The following is a 21,229-nucleotide window of genomic DNA, read 5'->3' as shown; positions in this document are numbered from 1 at the left end:
CCACCGTTTCTTTATTTGTTATCATCCATAGTTTGTCACAGTGACGCAGCTTAGGACCTAAAATCTAACTTGACACATCTAAATATCAGCTACTCTATACAGCGACTCGCCAGAAGTTGTTGAGGAGTCAGAGATCTTCTCAGAATGGAATATAATGCGAATTGTTGAATTAATCTGCAATGCAAAGATGAAAATTACCAGCGAAGTGCAGAGAAAACGCCATGATGAAGTTACGGGAATGCTTTATCGAAGCTTACTGATGCAGTGTTCTGTGGAAATGATTCAATCTGTAATGGATGATGCGTATATCGGAAAAAAAAAAGGGAGGAACTGGGAGGAGAGATGGGGTTGGCAGTGAGGTAAGAGCGCTGTGGTCCATGGATGGGAGGAGCATCATAACATTGCTTACGGGACGCAGAGCTGCGTCTCGGAACCGGACTGGGAAACCAGAACCAGTCGGCTTGGGGAAATTTTGAGTAAAAAAACAAAAAACAAAACCCGGATGTGGGGAAGCAGAGCGTACTGTAGTTCTACGCTTAAGCCGTCATATATAACACTAGCGTAAGTTACGTATTTAAATGTGATGTAGCCGATAGGCACTGACTGGACAGGCGGTGAAGAGAGGTCGCTGACGGACTGTGCGCACTGCTGAGTGGACAGCAGGGTTTCTTGCTGTATATTTAAGCTTGGACGGGCTCCTGACAGCAGGTTCGCACTTCTTCTGCAGTGCAGCTCGTCATCACCATCATAACCAGATGCCCTCCGCCGGACCGGACCCGTTCAGTTTCATGCCGTCCAACCTGACCGGAGCTTGAGCCGAAGGATGCAGGTTAAAAACCAGATCTGCACAGAGCGGAGCAGCAACGACGACCCGGAGCAAGATGACAATCAGAAGAAGACTTCGTGTTTTTCCAACATTAAGATATTCCTGGTGTCGGAATGTGCTCTCATGTTGGCACAGGGCACCGTGGGCGCCTATCTGGTGAGTTTGGGGGACACAGTGTTGGTCTGAAGGAACGTCATGTTTCTCAGGTAACATGGGGTTAACGCAGCGCCCTTCAGACCGGCGCGGGCAGACAGTGAAAAAACGCTGCGCTGCTTCGGGTGCTCAGCTGCTGCGTTTAATAGCCATATTATTTTGATCACATTACTAAAATTACATCCTCCAGGAGCCACTGACTGATGACTTGCTGCGTATTATCCATCAGGCCTATGCGCCATCTGCATGTCACAAAGCGCGTCACAGCGGCAGTAGACTCTACGATATATGGAAAATTTTACTTGCTCATGTGGATGGTCTGTTAGAGAGCAGCTTACGAAACACTGGTCAGGAGGTCCATACTGCTACACGCTCTGCACCCATATGTCTCAATAATGCAGGAGGCCTTTGACACCGGAGGATATAGGCCTAGGAGATGACGTGATCTCCACAACACAGGAGACAGCAGCTTTTTTTTCTCCCCCTCATTAACCAGACTGCATTTCCTGTGACAGCTTGATCAGAGTTATAAGCTGTTACTGCACTGTTATGATTAGATGTATGTCAACATAAGAGATCAAGTTTATGTTGCAAGAGCACGGGAGAAAAATGTGTTTCTGACTCAATAAATAAAGATTTCATCAGCCATCGCTAATGCAGGAGTGAAATGAATGACAAAGCCTTGAACTCAGCATTTAGAATAACTGTCAGCACTGGTTTTGGCTCAGCCACTTACTGGAAATCAGTTTTTTTTGTTTTGTTTTTTAAGAACAAATACGCTATTGTAATCAGCATTATTTTATTTATTTTTATCAAAGCCAATTCCTTGATAAATGTCAGCACAGTCTTGATACCATAAATAACTTTGTAACAGGAAGGGAATGGAAGTTATTTTTAATGAGCTTAGGAAGACAGGATCTTTTTTACCTGTCTGCTAAACACACTCTGAAAGGTGCAGATGATTAGAAGCACTTCTTTGATATTAGTCAAAACAGCAAGGTTAATTTAAAAATGGTGAGTTCAAACATTTCATTAGAGCCAACTTTTTGGTTTAGCTTTTGTCCTTGAAGCCTGTTGTGGAGCTTTCTCTTTTAAACATCCCAAACCAAAGATGCACCTTTAGCAAATATCTGCAAATAAAAGCATCACAGAACCAACATCTCTCCTGTCCTATGAAATAGTTTGCTATCACTATTTAATACTGTTTTATTGATTCACAGTGGGCTGCTAAATGTACTACAACAGACTTGTCTCAACCTTGTCATCCAAATCTTGGAATGTTATTGAATGGAATTGTTTAATAAGTTGAGCATTCGGTGAATTTAAATAATAATCAGATGCATATGGTAGCAGATCTTGTTACTTAGTTTGCCACAGTTGAAATACATCAGTGTTTGACTCAGATCTTTTCATGTTAGTAGTCAGACAGCGACTGTACACTTTTTATGGAAGGGTGACTGTTTTCTAGCCTTCTCCAAGGACAACACCAGTACAGCATGACTAGGCTGAGGTCTTGGTACATGGATCCATCAGCAGATATATGATCCAGTTTTTGACTCTGCAGTGGAGCTCTGTGTGACAGGATAAACAATACAGCACAGGATGAAAAGCCGTTATGCATAATTCACCTGAGCTCACTTCTGTTGTGGGAATGAACATGATTCATTCGCTTTTTTTATTCGGACCTGCTCTGGGCTTATTCTTTAGTTTTGCTGTGGATGAAGGATTACTAAAATAACTTCTAGCTAGCTGTTTACCTTCAGTCTTGTAGATGATCCAATACATTTGATGCAAGGAGCCACTTTAACACTTAGGCACCTTGAACACAGCTGGCACATGTTTGTGTCCATTTAATTAGAACAGCTACGTGAAGCTTCTTGCCTTGAGCCACACATATGCACATATTCCCTTTTCCCAGGTTTGTATCAGGTTAAGCCTTGGGGACCTTCTTGGCAGCTATATAGCAGGAGGATGGAGATAGGCACATTTGCAGCTTGTGTGTTATCAACAGGTTGATATGAGCTCTAAGGTAGTGACAGATGGCTGATAGCACCTGAAGCTAAATACTCGTATTATTGTAAACAGATTTAAAATGGAAAATATATAAACTTTATACTCCCATAACTTTAATTGCAGCAATTTATAGCACAGAAACTAAACTCAAGTATATAAACTCACTTTAAACGAGTTGCTGTGATACCATTGGCTGCTAGTTGTAGCACTTGTCCTTCATCTCTCTTCCTTTTCTCTCTTTTTCTGCCAGGTAAGTGTTCTGACCACTCTGGAGAGACGCTTCAACCTCCAGAGTGCAGATGTGGGTGTCATTGCCAGCAGCTTTGAAATCGGCAACCTGGCCCTCATCCTCTTTGTCAGCTACTTTGGCGCCAAGGCTCACCGGCCCCGGCTGATTGGCTGCGGTGGCATTGTCATGGCGTTGGGGGCCTTGCTGTCAGCCCTGCCAGAGTTCCTGACTCATCAGTATGAGTACGAGGCCGGTGACTCGTGGCATGCCGAGGATGGCAGGGATGTCTGCTCCAACATCTCCAGGTCAGAGAACAGAGACTCTGGGTTTAAATGCGGTAATCGAGCCAACACCAACATGATGTACCTTCTGCTCATCGGAGCCCAGGTCCTGCTGGGCATCGGGGCAACACCTGTTCAGCCCTTAGGAGTGTCCTACATTGATGACCATGTCCACAGAAAAGACTCCTCACTGTATATAGGTGAGTCAATGCAGAGGTAAAACACAGAACATGACTATCAAGTGTGTATTTTTTTATAGCTATAATTTTTATTCAGTACATGAACAATGTAACTGTGGATTCTCAGGCTAATTACTGCTAGTGGCCAGATGAAGAGCTCTTTTCACTGATGCTTTGATCACAAACACCACCTCTCAGCTTCAAGCAGTCTGCTTTTTGTCCTCAGACCTCTCAAGGTGTTTTCATGCATCTCGCTTGTTGTTGTTTTTTGTTTTGCTTTTCATACCATGTTTCTAATGCTTGATGTGAACAAAGATTGATGCTCCCAGCCGGTATCTGCTGTACATGCAAAAGTTTCACGTGACAGACTCATTGCATAGTTGCATTAAAAAAATGTGTACAAGCTCATTTGCAATCCAAGGGTGTCAAATGCTGACATTTTTATCAGAGTCAGTGGCATCTCACAGATATACATGGTGTCCTTTGGCACCTTGGCACGAAGCATCTGAGTTATGCAATAGTAAGACGGGGCTGTCACTCCAAATTTTTGTTGAACTGTTTTAACCCAAACCGCATTATTTTCCTCAACTGAACCAAGTCATATTTGTGCCTAAACCTCAATAGCGAGGCAAGGAAAATAAGGCCACACACGAGGTTTCAAAGAGGACATGAACCTCCTCTTCAATGACAAACTTGCAGCTTAATGGTGGATGGGATAAAAAATGGATGCAGCCAGCGTGAAGTCTCCCACAGGTTTTGGACTCTGCATTTTCATGCCTCAGTGTTAGTGATTTGGCTTCTACCATGCTGTTTTATTTTTAAGCCAGAATTTAATCAGTGTAGTTGGATGAAATGCTGACTTATAAAATTAACAATAACAACATTGTTTGGCAAACAGTATCGTTACAGTGTATAAAGAAAATACTAGAATTTCACTCACCAGAATAGATGGACAAACTTGGATGGGCTGTTCCACACAGTAAACCATATAATATAGTTCCATTAAAAATGCCAATAGTACAAACACAGTGGAGAGATCTAGTTCAGTGACTCAACTTTGCAGAGGAGAGGGCTGGCAGACAAGATTCAGCTGCCTGTGTCAGGACAGCTGTCAGTCAAAACAGACACACCCCTAACTCCAGTATCCTAACGAATGAGGAACAAAAAAATTCATGCCCTGAGTCCAGTACCATTTCCTTCTACCAGTCTGTAAACATATTTTTAATGCTATTAGTTAGGCATTTTAACATTAGCGTCTATGGGGACTAATTCAAGTGGCTATAAGAAGAACTGCAGATTTCGGCACTTTTTTTTTTTTTTTTTGCCCTGAGGGTTTTTGCTTGGTCTTAATCTGCTGTTATCCCTTGAGTCACGTAATGTGGACTGTGTAGCACTTTACAACAAGGCATTTATCTCACAGCATCCAAAATTGCTATGGCTCCAAAGAACAACGCCAAAGGAGACCTTGTACGCAGTTCCGTGACACTGGCACGATTTGATTTTCTGAGATGAGAATGCTGCTAGTAAATTTTATTAATTAAATGCTCAGTAATGGTACATTGCACTGTTGCTAAGTGTGAATTGGGCATTTGCAAAAATAGATGAGGAATATTGATTTTTTTTAGATTAAATTCTGGGTCTGATGTTGCCCTCTTTCATATCTGCAGGGGTTCTTTGGCAAAGCACGCTTTCCCAACTTTAGTAAGCATTTGAAGGTCAGCAGCAAAGGGCTGTGGTTTTAGTTACAGCAGCAACCGAGAGGTCGAAATAACCCTGTGTGCCAAAGTTGCCAAGGCAACAGTTCAAAGGCAGTGACTGAAGCTATGTGCCATCCGTGTGACCTGCTAGCAGCAGAGCTCTATCTGGGCAGATGGAGAGAAAGAGAACTTAAGAAACATACATATCACTTGCTACAAAATTTAGAAATATATATGTAAAGGGCAATTTTGGTGTTTTTTTCCCCCCAGTTTTTTTCCTCTGTTTAGAGCCCACAGTCAAGTTTAATACAACTTTTATTTTGAAAGCTATGTCTTTTCATAATCTGGAGTCAAAACCATGCCACAGACACCTTTAAGCTGGTCGGAGTAAGCTGGTCAGCTTTCCACTCTTGTGGGTAACAGGGGCCCTTATAATCATATCAGAGAGATTCAGCAGGCACATGCCACCTAACTGGACTCTCAGCATCTTTTTATGTAGTAAGTTTAAATTGCTTCCATCAACGCTGAGGTTCTATCGCTAGACAGATCTGTCCTGTTATTAGCTGTGGTTGTTTGCTGATATAGTGATGGCATTAGGGTTGTTAACCTGTATATTAATGTATGCACATATTGCATAGGTACATTTAACATTTTGTTAAATGTATGTGATATACCTGGTGTCTGCAAGCAAGACTCCCCCTTGGTGATATTCAAACTACTCTGCTTAAATAGGTAGGTGGGCAAAACTGCCAATGTAGTGTATATAGCCATCATACGTGGGGGCTATCCAGGCATTTAAATTATTTTCTTATATTGATCTTAATCACTTTCCTCATGTACAAATTAGAGCTCTTATAGGTTAACCACACTTCATTTCAGGAACCTGTAACAACAGTAGGTAAATATAATAGCTAGTATTTAAAAATACAAGTTATTATCAGTTGATATCAGTTAATATATGTTGTTATCGTTTTATATTTGGCATTAGTGTATCAAGAAGTATTGAAAAATTACAACTTTTTTCAGCTAGATGTGGTGTTTAGTCTGATGCAGGCATCACCAACACATTAAAGCTTTGTGATTCAATAAGGCAAAGCCGGCGGCATATGGGTTTGTTGCTTTAATGGAAACAAAGGTACTGAGAAATAAACATATGCTGTTCAGTTTTCATTTCCCTGAAGCTACAGTAGTTGCTCCTCCTCACAAGCTCCTTGGTTTGTTGCATTTTTTTTCTGCTTACATCTCAGCACAGACCTCTTTGCAGGGTGAGTAGGCCTGCGGATTCTGTGCCTGCTTTGATCTGCACAGTCTCTGCCAGCAGACCTCGGTGTAGGGGAGGGAGGTAAGGATGGACAGAGGGTGGAGGAAAGGAAGAGAGAACGCAGCATCAAGTAATCCACCCTTGAGTTACCCTCCTGCTTGGTCAGAGGCCTATTCATACCAGATACCTGATGTTTTTCAGTGTAAATGTAATTTATTAGCCAGATAATATCCCACTATGAACACATGATCCATGTGAACAATCACAGTCATATTTAACATCTGTGAAATATTGTAATACCCCCTGTAAAGAAACTATAGCAATTACCAAACATTTTAGATACATTATATGTATTAACTGGACAGCACAAATCAGTATTGTCTCACAATGCTTCATGGTTACTATTCTTGTTTATTTAAATTTCTTTTAATTTGACAAAATGATGAATTTGCACACATTCATATTAAAGACGAACAAAAATGCTGTTAGCCCAATACTAATGCCAACATAATAACATTTTGATGTTTAACAGGGCTGATATAATAAACACCACCTTAGTTTATCATGTTATATGGCTAACATTTACTAATTAGCGTTAAACACAAAGGACAGCAATGGCTGGCAATGATCCAAAGTATTTCATCTGTTGATGGCACAGTTCATGGTGAAAGAAATTGTTGAGACATTTGGTCAAAACCACAAATGTCTGCCTCAGGGTGTTGCTAGAGAAAACGTCAAGAGGTTACTAAAGCCATTCATAATCATCGTTTTTATTATAACCATTTCTTGCAATCATGACTAAGTGCCAAAACTGGTCCAATTTGCTAGCTCAGACTTTGGACGTCACGCTAAACTCATTGATTTGTGAAATCTATGGCTTGACTTTTTCACTGTCATCTTTGCAAATTTTGAAAGACAATAAACTGGATAAGTGACTTTACATTGTAGTGGTTTACAGATTTACAAAACAAGTTTGAGCTTCCTGGTTTGATTCCAGGAGATAAAAATCCCTTGGGCATCAGGAAAGGCATCTAGTCTAAAAATCTGCCAATTGAAATATGCGGAGGTACCTGCTGTGGCGACCCCTTCTAACTGAAGGAGCAGCCAACAATAGGTTTAGACAATAAACTAAAGGCACCCAATTTTTTTGGCTTTAAGCTTTACTGTATGTTTTAAGTCTGCAATTTCTAAAAGTGAAACAGAAAATTCTATTGGAAATACACCATTGAATTTTGATGCCACCAACGGTCCCCCTCTTTGGAAATATCTCGATCGTTAGATGAGAGCTATGGCTAAATATCATTTTTGGAAAATAACGGATAATAATTAGTCCCGAGATATAATGAAAAATGCATTATTATTATTGTTTATTTTATTGGTTGCTTACAGAAAGCATTTGAATTACTGCTAATTTGGACATCACTTGGCATAGCAGTGGTTTAAGCTTAGATTTCTCCTGAATGGGGTTAGCTCTAATAAATTGCACTGCAGACTAAAATTGAGCCTGATTTGGTATGAAGTCTACTTTTATGTGCCCCAGCCTTTTCTCTTTCATAACATCCCCCAAGCTTCTTCCTTTGACACTTACAGATAGTACTCTTATATTAGTCTTTTCTATCCACCACCCCCTCTCTGTTCTGTCTCTGTTCTCCATTTTTTGACAATCCAGGCATGTTGATTGCCATGGTTACCTCCTACAATGTGACTGCTGTTGTGTTATTGGTATTTACACAGTACGTATGTGTTCTGTGCTCCTTTGTATTTCCTTCTTCTAGTCTCAGGGCGGTGGTGTTGTTTGACAAGACTGACGTGTGAAGGCACATTTAGACTGTAAGAAAACCTCCTGAATAATGCAGTGTGACAGAGAAGCGGTTAGGTGTAGTTTAGCAAACATCTAACCAAATGATTAAATATTAAAGCGGCAGCTCTCCACAGGCTTGCTAACAAAGCAGAGGATTGAAGGAGAGGCTGCTCTTTTGTGGCCACATCTTCACCCTAAATAGATCAATACTGCCTGGAAGAGAAGGGCACGAAAGAATACTCAAGTGTAATGCAGGAAACATTAAACACTTGTCATAGGATATATCTGCTCCATGTGCCTGTTCTTCTTCAAATGTTATGTGGCCTTTCTCTTGTGTGTGTCTTGTACTTCACTCTGTTTGTTTTCCTCTATGAGTGTGCCTGTCCTAATCATTGTGAGCAACAGTTCAGGCAGCAGGCAGCTAAAAAAAATCAGAGACTGCTGCTAACTGTTCAGTTAGTTGCCCATCAGACCACAATGATCAGACCATCAGATCATTGTGCTTTCTGGCAGTTTATGGGGGGGGGGGGGGATGGCGGCAATGCAGCCATGATGACCTGCAGTAGTAGAGTGAGATCTGTGTGATGAAAAGTGTTTCTGTGAGGCAGCACTCTGGCACTAGCAATGCTTTGAACTAAGTGCCAAAGCCTGCGTGCCAACATTAGCACAATGTATAATGTTTGGAGTTGTCGCCGTCATGATCTATGATGGCTGAAGGAAAAAAGAACAGATATGGCTGTTGGGAAAGTTTGACTAACAGTGAGGCAAATGAAATGCCAATCACATGGCAGTGCTTTATTATAAAATAGATTAGGATTCATCTTGTGGTACCCATGAATATCTGTATCCATCCAGCAGTTGTTAAGATTGATTTGGCTGTAAAAATTTGCTCTTTTCTGCCGGCACTGCTTTCAGTGCACCACCATCGCTGGTAACACTTCATAGCAGTTTAGCCATTAATTATCATACAGACGTATTGGTGAGCTTACAACTCACTGAAGCTGTTGTATATGCATAATATTTTGCGTGCGTGTGTGCGTACTATAGCTATAACTCACATTAAAGTCTTGAACTGTATTAGAGAAGCTTTTCATGATTCACAGGTCAGTATAATCCTCATTTATCTTTTACTGGGCCTTAGTGCAGCATTTTTGCTCCCTTCCTTCTTCCTATGAGCCAACTTTCTTCTGATCATAAGATCTGAAAAGCTAAAGTTTTGAAAAGTTGGACAGAACTGTGCGCGTACGATTGTCTTATTAAGTATAACCCTTACCACTGACATCACACTGAGCCAAGAGTAGAAAAAGAGCAGAGCCACAAGGAATCTGAAACAGTCTGAAGAGTTTTTGTCTCACAGCGATCTTTGTATATAGACGGGGCTTTTTATTTGAAGCTTTGACCATGTTTAAAATAGTTATCCACCATTGTTACAGAATAAATGTGACAAAATATATTCCCTTCAATGTCAAACTATTATTTAAAGTTTGGATGTGTGTGGGCAGCTGTGAAAGATTCCTGAAAAAAGGAGAAAATGGCTTCTTTCAGAAAGACCAGCCTGCTCCTCAGCGCTGTGGACTGTGAGTCCAAGCCAGATTGTAATTGTATAATTGATTGCTGTCAGCTGCTTGACAGATACCCCATGTGAAGGCAGCTAACCCTCCTATCAATTGTATCCACCACAGAGGGTCTTAGAGTAAAGCAGCTATTCAGTTAGAAGCCTTCATGCTGTGTGCATTTTTTAACAAGTATGTAGCATCAAATCGCTTCTGCACTACATCTTAACACGATGCAGTAAATGTTTCTGCGTCCATAATGAAATCTTTAAAAAAAAACACTGTGAGTTACAAAGCTAGCCAAAGACCCTCCTGCTTTATTTAGTTTCTATGCATTCGCATTTTATTTTTCAAGTTAAAATTCAATGCTATGACCATTATTACTCATTTTAGGCCACAGTAGAAGGATGGAGTTAGCTTACCACTTTAGATCCACACTGAAATACTGTATCTCTGAAGACTTACTATGAAGTTTTGTACAAACGTTCCCAGAGAAAAAATATTCTACTGATTTTGGTGATCCTCTGACTTTTTTGAGTCATGCCATTTGTGAGTTTTAATAAAATGTCTGAGCAAAATTCGGATTTGGAGCATTTATTCATCTGGACCTCAGGATAAATTGTGATAATCCCGTACTTTAGCCAGCACACTTAGGTCAAAATGTTACTTTGTGCAGCATTGTGGTTTATGACTCAATTGTTCTACAACTCACTACATTATCATCAGTCCCAGCTGTAGGTTTGTACAACTGAACTAGTATTATCCACATAACAGGACGGTATATATAAGATGATCATAGTGACCTTGATACTACTATTTTGTGAACTAACCATTTAAGTACTTGGCTGTTGATTGTAAGCCCTCAGCGCACTTGATCCATGATGATCATCATGGATTTCTTAACATCAGGTCAAGAGAAGATTGCAAATATTCAGACAAACCAACAATCTTGATTACGCTTTCTGAATATCAAGCGAATGTACAAGCAACTCAGAGTAAGCTGGACTACAGGAATATTACAAGCATGCAGCAGAGAATTGCATTGGTTATATTGGTGACAAAAATACAACAAATTACAGCACATTGCTTTAAAGCACCGTACAGAACAATAAATGAAAGTACAGTAAAAGAGCAGCCTAGGAGGAGCATGGAGTCCAGCTCTATAGCTGCAGGGTCAGCTTCTCTTATCTTAGCCTCTATTCATCGCTTTAATGTGTGTAATGAAGCAGTGTGAGGCTGCAAGTTTAGAGTCCACTGCAGCAAAAATGTTTTTATTCCACTGGAGTTATTACTCCTCCACTGTAGGACAGCAGAGGAAGGGAATGGGCGCTGACTCAGCACACACTGTCCGCTCAGATCGGCACAGGTTGTTTTATATGAGCACCTTTTAAGAGCACCTTGGCCAAGATACAAAGTGCCAGCGATTGAACTGTGCCATAATGTGAGCCTGAGTGTGAAATTATTCATGCGCTGGCAGTGTGACCAGGTAGAAGAGCCTTGTCTAACACAGTATGACCTTGCATCTGCTGCATTCATTACTGCTAGGCACAAAAGGCACAATATGGAGCTAGACCTACCATGAGGTTGAGTATAATTTTTTATCACTTTTTTCTTTGTTTTTTGCACAAGGGTTACAGGATTAAAAAAGAACTATAATCTGTATTTACTTACATTACTGTCCCCCCAAAAAGCTACATATCTATATTTAAATCGGTTTAGTACTGCTTTTACTGCTGCTTCCATCTACATGCATGATTTTAAATGTATCAGCTACTTGTGCCATATGTTGTCATATCCATGGTTACGTGCTTATTGATCAATCTCACCCCAGTAGATTGCAGTTTTTTAATGTAACTGATCACTGACTAAATTACACAAATAACAAAATGTGAAAAATAAAAAGGACTGATATGGCGTGTGTCAAAATAATATGGAGATCTGGACTCGATTGTCTGGTGAAAACCTAAACTGTGGCAAATATGAAACCTGCTCTATTTAAGAATTGTGATACTTTTAAGGCTGTTATAGTCCACTTAAGGCTATTATATCTGTGTGTAATGGATTCAATTCATTTTAAACATCAAAATTCTACACATAATATCCCATGATGACAATGTAAATAGAGTTTGCTTGAAATTCTTGCAAATTTCTTTAAAAAAATAAAACTCTAGAGTCCATCTGTGGTAAATATAGTTGATTGATATGTGTTGGAAAGGCACACAGTTGTCTGTATAAGGTCCCATAGTTAACAGTGCATGTGGTTGTTTTTAAAGAACAACTGAAAGAAAAACGTACCTAATTTGGTATATGTATACAATATAGTTATACTAATTGAATAATTTACTATTAATTCTAATATTTATCTCAATATTTTAAACACAAACCTGTGTTCAGTGGTGCCATATTGCAGACTTGTGATAAATGAAAATGGTACCTCTTGCTGAGTATTCATGGTCTCCACTAAGGAGGTTGTTGTTCTGCAAAAGCTTGACTTAAGTGGAGTGCCTCTATTGCCAGGATGGTCATCTTCATTTATGTGACACAAAGTTACAGCTCTATGTAAAATAAATAAGTGTACTGTAGATAATAAATTGACATTCTGTTAGTATTGGCCATCAGGTTTGTATTACCTTTAGCTTCACGTCTAGCTCATCTCAGCAGGTGGTGTTCAGAAGGAAGGAACAACAGCTTTACGTCAAACAATAGAAGTAAATTAAGGTTGTCACCATAGGACACTGTAGCCAGTGTAAATTAGAAGGGACTGAGACATTTTAGTGTAAGGTTATATTTATTATTTGTGTGGGCTATATTTGGAAAGGAATCCCTGACAAATATTCTGTTTTAAGTGTATGAAAACACTATAATATATATACATATATTAGTATGATTGCTCTCAAAGAGCCCCACTTTATAGTGGCGACAGTCTTCCTGTACCTCACTTTCCGCTCCCGTTCCAAAGCTATCAGTGCTTTGATGCTTGCAGGTACACTGCAGATACTAAGAGCATCTTCCATCCCTCTACAATTACTGCAAAGTCAATAAGTCATGAAAGATTTACATTCCATCTATAATGAGCAATCAGAACTTATACCAATCCTGTGAAAGTTAATCTACTGTATGTCAGAAGAATAATTATTTTTAAGAGCGTAGTTAAAAATGTGTGCACATCATCAATATCTGCGGAGGAACATAAGTCTGGCAACTGCTGATTTTTCTAGTAGTTCACATATTGCATTGCAGCAACTCAGTGTAAATTACAAGGGGGAAAAACCATGTCGGATCAGCTGGTTTAAGATTGGGTTTGAAACATGAATTGTGCAATGCTGCTCTACTAGTCTAAAAGTACAAAATAAATTGCAATATATATGCATATATTTGTTATATAAATGTAAAATCCCACAAATGATTCCACATAAAGATCATTTAGTCTTTCTGTAGTAAAGTCCACTTGCTATCGGATGTGAGTCAAATAAATAACATGGGAATAGAGCAGATGACTAAACAGTAGTGAATGATATACTGTAAGGTAAAGGTTGCTATGTTTATTATTGCTTCAGTACTACTCCTCATTCTTTCACTGGGTTTTCAGTCATGTCTCCATGGATATGGTCTCGGAAGTACCAACTGTTGAGTTCAGACAGCAGACTGGCATCACACATCTCTGTCTTCATGCTTATTGCTGCTATTGTCATCAGCACTTTCACTTTGACGACCACTCTCCGGCTCTTTGTCTCATGTAACTGGAAACACTGAGGTTTTTGTACCCACACTAGTTTTCAAAGTATTGAGCGTTGGTGTACTGTAGATCAGATTGGCAGGGGCCCAATATTTTCTGCTGGTTCACTGCCATGTTTGTGTGTGTTTGCCAGCCTCACTACATCACATACATTATAGATTAATTGCCCTTTGTGTGTCTGTGATTGGAACCCAGAGGAAGGCAGAAGAGGATATCGGAGGTCATTATTTGGTTGCTTGTTGAGCTGGCCCTGCTCTTACCCCTGACCTCCTCTATTACCTGACTTAAGCCCCGGCGGTATCAATGGCTCTGGTCAAATAAAAATAGCACACAGGGAAAGTTAGAGCTGGCAAGACTGACTCCTCGCCAGAATCAGTAAGCACACGATAGCCTGTCTCTCTTCATAAACAATTATGCAAAGATAAAAACAAAATTTATATTTGAAATTGTCTTTTTGACATTAGTGGGCAGGGAGACATTTGATTTTCTTTGAAACAGTGCCAAAAGTTTCAAGAATGATTGAACTGTTTTACAAATGGAGCTGAACAACACCACAAGGGGAAAAAAAGTGAAATTACAGTGTGTAAAAGTGTCGTAGAAAAAGTAAATTGAGTTAAAAGAAGGCCTCAGATCCTAGTATTGCACCTCTTAAAACTGAAGCTGTGTTTGCATACCTTTGCACAATTCTCTGAAATCGGCTTTGTGAACTCTCATTTCTTATAAAATTCAGTTCAATTATTTATATAGTGCCAAATCACAGCAACAGTAACCTCCAGGTGCTTTATTTATAATGAAATTCCTTCACTGCAAGATGTTTGTGGTTTTTCAAGGGTGTTCTCTTGAGATTCAGATTTGGGCCTTTGTTTTGGTAGATTTGTTACTGCACTTGGCGTCATTATCCTGGCTCGGCCTGGTTCAGGCTAGTTCAGACTCATGGCTTCACCGTTAAGAAATCTCCAGAATTCAGATTAATCAGTGATTGCATTTAATCACCAAGCTGTCTTTGTTCTGCAACAAGCATACTGCTTTTGTAGCCATTTGACTGGTCTGTGCAGAGCACATAATTCCAGAGAGCCCAGTCCTTACCTTGATGTCCAACGCTGGCAAACTAGTTTCCAAACTATGGACAGAACAGACTTTCTTTAGTATGCCTGCTACGTGGGTTAAATTTGTGCTCTTTCTGATTACAGGTGCATGCACTTTAATGACAACAGTTGCAAGACTTTTTGCAGGTCCCGTGAGGAAAGTTTGATGTAGTATCTTGCCAGACTAATAAGCATCCACAACCTTTACTCTGAAGGCCTGAATTTACATCTTAGCATGACGATAACATTATACACTTCATAAGCAAAGGAAATACCAGACCCTAGTTTGATCTGGAACCTCTGATCCCAATCTTATAGACTTGAAACTGTAATAAATGCTTTCTTATTTTCTTGTGATTGATCTATATTTTTTATTATTTGCACTTATACCTCTAAATATGAGCCTATAATACTACTCTGTTCTCACAAACAATAACTGGTGATGTCCAGAGGAGTAATCATTAAATCGCCTACAGAGAAATTGACTGGCCCTCTCATCCTGTCAGGAGTGAGCAGCGCTTCCTCTGCTTTGGGATCCATTATTAGCAGTCAGGCTACTGGAACTCACTCCTATTGTTCCACTTACCACCAGCATGGGTAACAGATTAAGTGCCACACACACAGACACACACAAACAGTCCAGCACAGTGTGATGCTTTATAGAGAGCTCTCAGCTTCTGTGCCAAAAGCGGGCCGCTTTTTACATTCAGGGGAATGTCAATCAGAAAGTGCATCAGTCACTCCCCACTGCTCTTACAGTAAGAACCCATTTCCTGCTTGATTATTTATGATGCTGCTGGATAATCTAGCCTTGGATCAATTACACTGTGCAACCTATGGGCTGCATATTACAGTGATGGTGAATAAATCTGTCGCTGGAAGACTTCGGATGAAATTATAAAATCTCTTGGCATGGATTTCATACTTAATCTTTAATCTTTAAACAACATACCTTTGATTCCTAATCACAAAGTGCAATTAACAAGTATACTTTATAATAGGAAGCATCATATCTAATAGAATAGAAGGTGCTGGTAATAAACAGCTTGATGCAAGGCTGCCCTCTGCTGAACAATGAAGTGAAATGCATGTGTCCTCTTGGCTTGGGTCATTTTATGGTGCAAACACTGAAATGTGTTGGTGTTTTTTGTTTTTTGGGGTTTTGCTGCATACTGTCATTTTCTGACAGACTTGTTGTTCTATACCTTTGTTTTGTCTTGCAGGTATCCTATTTTCAACTTTAGTGTTCGGCCCAGCTTGTGGCTTCATCTTAGGATCTGTCTGTACCAAAGTTTATGTTGATGCTGTTTTCATTGATACCAGTAAGTTGGGAAATAAATGGTTAAAAATATTGCAAAATTATACCACACTGAAACAGAGGTAATTTTATTGTGACCTCTACTAGTACACCAATACTCATCCTTCCCTCTATGACTGCTGTGAATTTTCTTACCCTCCAACCAAGGTAAGCTGGACATCACCCCAGATGACCCTCGCTGGATCGGGGCGTGGTGGGGCGGCTTCCTCCTGTGTGGTGCCTTACTCTTCCTGTCCGCCCTCTTCATGTTCGGTTTCCCCCAGGCGCTGGATGAGCAGGACATGGACAGTGGAGCTGAGAGTGAGCAGGCCATGCTGCCTTCTTCCCTGAGCCTGGAGTTCCAGGGCTCTAAACCCAATGGAGCCATTCATGGCTTTGATATAAACAGCGGACTCTCAGTCTGTCAGCATCTGAGAGGTGAGGAAGTCAAGAGAAGAGTGGAGGGGGTTTAATAAGTGACAAGATTGTTTAATGGAATATTTAAATTCATACGCATGCTTCTGCTCTTTTCTCTCAATCCTTCTTCATCCTTTCTACTTTTTACTTAATTTTCTTCTCCTTTGACCCAGTGATCCCCCGGGTTACCAGGCACCTTCTCTCCAATCCAGTGTTCAGCTGCATCACGCTGGCAGCCTGCATGGAGATCGCTGTGGTTGCTGGCTTTGCTGCCTTTCTGGGCAAATACTTAGAGCAGCAATTCAACCTTACAACATCCTCAGCTAATCAGCTGCTAGGTAGGCAGTAGGGATGGATATTGATAAGAATTTATTGATACCAGGGCCATTATCGGTTCTGCTTACAGCTCACATTCGTAGATTCCATCACAATTTCTTGTGTGGGAGAAAGAGTACACCCAAGAGGTTTTAAGCATCAACACAGCTACATAATTATCACTGAGTGGGAACACATTGTAAAGCAGAGGAAAAAGGCTTGTAAAGCTGTGCTGCCAAGAGTTTGACTTTATTGTTTTGCAATAGGCTGATGTCAGAAAACCTTGCCAGGATTGATGAGCGGGGTAAACTGAGAATTTTATATAACTTTTTAATATCTCTTTAAACAAAACTCAGGACTAAACTTGCGAGTAGTAACATAACCAAAAGTAAAAATGTGTCGTAACTAAAGATAATAATATGGTGGATTTATGCTTCGAAAACTGGAAAACAATAGATAACTAAAGTGTTAAAATAAGTGAAGTAAAAGTAGAAAGTAGCATAAGACAATAACACTTAACTCCATTAAAACTGTATTGAAATAAAGTACTTAAATGAAGATATTCATTTACATTCTCTCATCTCAATGATATTGGGCTCTGTAGCATTAACAGTACTCTAGCAAAATACTTACCATCATGGTTACCATGGTGAGGCAGGTTTCCTTTCTCTCCTAGAGGGGTCCCACTCTTATCTCAATAAAAGGAAATTATTTATGTTTTTTTTTTTACTGTCAAATCATGAGGAATGTTGCTCTATAAATATAGAATTTACTTGTTTTTCCCTCTCCAGGTATGACGGCCATCCCCTGTGCCTGTCTGGGAATCTTCCTCGGGGGACTCCTGGTTAAGAAATTGAACCTGTCAGCTCTGGGTGCTGTCCGCATGGCCATGCTGGTCAACCTGGTGTCCACTGCCTGCTATGTCTCTTTTCTCTTCCTAGGCTGTGACACTGGACCTGTCGCTGGGGTCACAGTGGCCTACGGCAATGAGTAAGAGTGATGACTTACTGATGTGAATGAAGAGTCTTTCCAGGAACTTTTAGTTCTGTATAGTACTTTTCCCCACAGGGATATACTGTAGGTCCATGCAAACAAAAAATTAAACAAATCCCAGAATTAAAAAAATCCTTCAGAAAAATTGCATTAGATTTTCAAATTGTACATATGCAGCATTATCCCTAACGTGACCTTTGACTTCCTCTATAGGACGTTGCAGTCTTGGCAGCAGCCTGAGTCAGCATGCATTAGTAACTGTAACTGTTACACTGCATCGGTGAGCCCTGTCTGTGGCTCCAATGGAGTCACCTACCTCTCAGCCTGTTTCGCTGGCTGTACCAAACCAGTGAGTTGGGACATTACTGCTGATAATCATTGCTCCCCGGTGCCTGAAGGGCTCACAATAAATATAAATACTGCAGATTTACTTGATATATCATTATTACATTATCACCTCATTTCTTTTTGTTTGTCAGAACCTGACCAACTGTGCGTGTATACCCAGCAACAGCGAAGAAGCAGTGGCTTTACCAGGAAAGTGTCCCAGCCCAGGCTGTCAGCAAGCCTTCCTCACCTTCCTGTGTGTTATATGTGTGTGCAGCATGATTGGAGCTATGGCCCAGACACCCTCTGTCATCATCCTTATCAGGTATGAGCACGTCCCCCCCCCACTTGCTATTCATCAACTGCTCACAAGAGGGAGCTGGCGACATTTCAAAATACCGGTGGTTCTTCAATGGAAAGGATTGATTTATCAAGCTGACAGTGATACGGACAAATACAGACACACGCAAGTGTATATTAACTCATATATAATGACAAATAACACTAAAGGCATTATATGCACATTGTGTGTGTGTGTGTGTATACATCATGCTTGTAATCTAGATAGGTAAGATAGAGAGATATGTACAAAATAATGTAATTTAAAACTCAATAGGTCTACCAATTAAAACAGTTTTCCACCACAGTACTTAAAGGGTTGAAGTATTCTCTTAATTTTCAGAACTGTCAGTCCAGAGCTTAAATCCTACGCCCTTGGTGTTCTGTTCCTGCTTCTAAGATTAATAGGTAAGAAACACTTCACTACTATTGGCACTCTGTATTGTGTTTGTGCAACAGCTGTTGGTCTGTAGTTTTACTCTGTGACTTAAACGTCAGGGCAATTTTTCACCTTGCTTGAAATGAACTTCATCAGTCTGTCTGCCTGGATACATTAGGAACATGAACTCAAACTGGTGTTCTTCTTGACCTTGTGACCTGCTGTCTCTCCGCAATCCCCACCTGCTCCAGGCTTCATCCCTCCCCCTCTGATCTTCGGCATGGGCATCGACTCCACCTGTCTGTTCTGGAGCTCCGTCTGCGGCGAGAAGGGAGCCTGCATGCTGTACGACAATGTGGCCTACAGGCATTTGTATGTCAGCATCGCCATCGTTCTCAAGTCATCAGCTTTCCTCCTGTACACCACCACATGGCAGTGTCTGAGAAAGAACTACAGGAAATACATCAAAAACAACGAGGGGTACCTCACGCCCACCGAACTCTTCGCCTCCAACGTGACTCTGGACAATTTGGGAAAAGATATCACGCAGAACCCAACCAACAGGACAAAATTCATATACAACCTGGAGGACCGTGAGACATGTGACAACATGGAGTCTGTTTTATAGTGCTGGTCTGCACTGGGGCTGCAAACCGGAGCCATTAATGTGCAACAGACCTGAAGCGTGATGTTTCTGAGTTCAGAGAAATGTCCTCAGTAAAGTTCCAGTCTTCTTATCATCCAAAACATGACACATATTGAAAAAGAGAAGATTCCCCAAATTTGCCACGCCCACGTTTTTGTCAGCTGAAATTAAGCTGGCTTTAAGAAAATTGCTTTTACTTTTTCTTTGCAAAGTTGGAATAGAAAGTGACGAGGAAAGAGGGGAAAAATCACATGCAATAGATTACTGCTGACGAAAGTTTAGTTCAAAGTTTTGGATTTACTATACCAGAGTTTATGAAATGGTTTATTTTCCTTTAGTATTTCTCAGGTATGGTATATCAGAAAATGCAAAAAGGGTGACAGTAATCAATTTTCAGTCCATCTGCAGTGCATCTGGGGATCCCTACAGGAGACTTCTTAACACATTTGTTGTAAAGCCTTTATTAGGTTTCGACTCCATCCAAAACCAGTTATCAAGCCCTTTTCACTGCAGTCATTTTGATATTGAGCATGCACAATACCAGAGCCTCTGCCCATGTATACGTATGGAACAGAGCCACTATTGTTGTGATTAATCACATCCGTGTTTACCCTGCAATAACATTTCAGTGTGGCTGCTATGAAAAGGGCCCATTTCAAAGCCAGTATACAATTACTGTACGTTTCTTCAACCTTAACCCCCGGCAGTGACTCAAACAGACATACAACAAGCAATGAAAAAGGAATCAAATGGTTCAAAAGGTGCAGAAGTTTACAGCAATATAGAAAACTGATTTATTTATTTAGCTCCTGCCACCAATTATTGCAGGTCACATTTTCCACAAAACATGGATTATCCCACTTTGAAATGGTTAAAATGTGGAAGAGGTTTCTAACATTTTTCAGAGAATTAAGAAACAAATTCTTTCATCATAGCTTTCAGTGTTTACTTTAGTCGAGAAAGTTGTTGGAAATATGTGAAGTTTTGGCACTGATACTCGACCAAAGTCTGAGATTATATTTTAGTTTCGGAGCCACAAAACGTTTCAGTTTTTTGTTTTTTTTACTTGACATTTATGAAAATTAGATGCAGCTTCTGACAGGTAATCAGAATAAAAGCTTAACTGTTAAAGTTTAAATAATAGCCTGACTCAAAGGAACAGAGTAAGATGGCTTTTTCATTAATGTTTAGACGAGATGCACATGATCAGATTCAGTAAATGAACCTGTAACCTTTCCTAAATCACTGATTCAACAATGCTCATGCCAACTGCAAACAGATGCAGAATAAGAGTTTGTAATGTAATTTCACTCTTGGGGACATCGTTTGCAGCATTGATGCATGAAATACAAAGCAACAAATATAACAAGCAGGAGACACTGCAAATAAGACACTCCAGGTACATTATTTAGGAGGGCCATAGCAGGTGGCAGCTGTGGGGAAGGAAGCTTTTACCAAGAGCACCAGTATGACTAGTGAGCTCACACTGGGTGAAAGTGAGAGTGTGAAGGCCTTTATGTGGAATACCAAGTCATTGTATTGAGACTGTTGATTGTAGTGGCTAGCTGTCAACAGACACAGCATAGCATGACGCACAGTGTCCAGCCAGAATGAGTTCATTAAAAAGCATGCTGGTAATGCATGCACATAAAAATAAAATATGTTCAGAATGATGTCACTATATTGCACAGACTCTGTGGTT

General features: G+C 40.3%; 1 protein-coding gene across 1 annotated transcript; it reads left to right on the top strand.

The window, feature by feature from the left end:
• The first annotated feature begins 434 nt into the window (after positions 1–434).
• LOC146639331 (solute carrier organic anion transporter family member 3A1-like) lies at positions 435–21,200 on the top strand. The gene is made up of 10 exons (XM_085351845.1): positions 435–982; positions 3,243–3,702; positions 16,038–16,136; positions 16,280–16,549; positions 16,702–16,866; positions 17,635–17,833; positions 18,050–18,185; positions 18,316–18,488; positions 18,846–18,910; positions 19,133–21,200. Exons 1-10 carry the CDS (start codon positions 824–826, stop codon positions 19,507–19,509), a joined length of 2,103 nt encoding a protein of 700 aa, XP_085207971.1. The 5' UTR covers positions 435–823; the 3' UTR covers positions 19,510–21,200.
• The last annotated feature ends 29 nt before the right edge of the window (positions 21,201–21,229 follow it).

Source organism: Diplotaxodon limnothrissa, linkage group LG1 (assembly GCF_057381915.1).
Source record: "Diplotaxodon limnothrissa isolate DT_005_m linkage group LG1, D_limnothrissa_male_GT1.1, whole genome shotgun sequence".
In the NCBI taxonomy this organism is placed as follows: Eukaryota; Metazoa; Chordata; class Actinopteri; order Cichliformes; family Cichlidae; genus Diplotaxodon; species Diplotaxodon limnothrissa.
The sequence above is the reverse complement of the archived record's forward strand: the minus strand, read 5'-3'. Positions and strand labels throughout refer to the sequence as shown.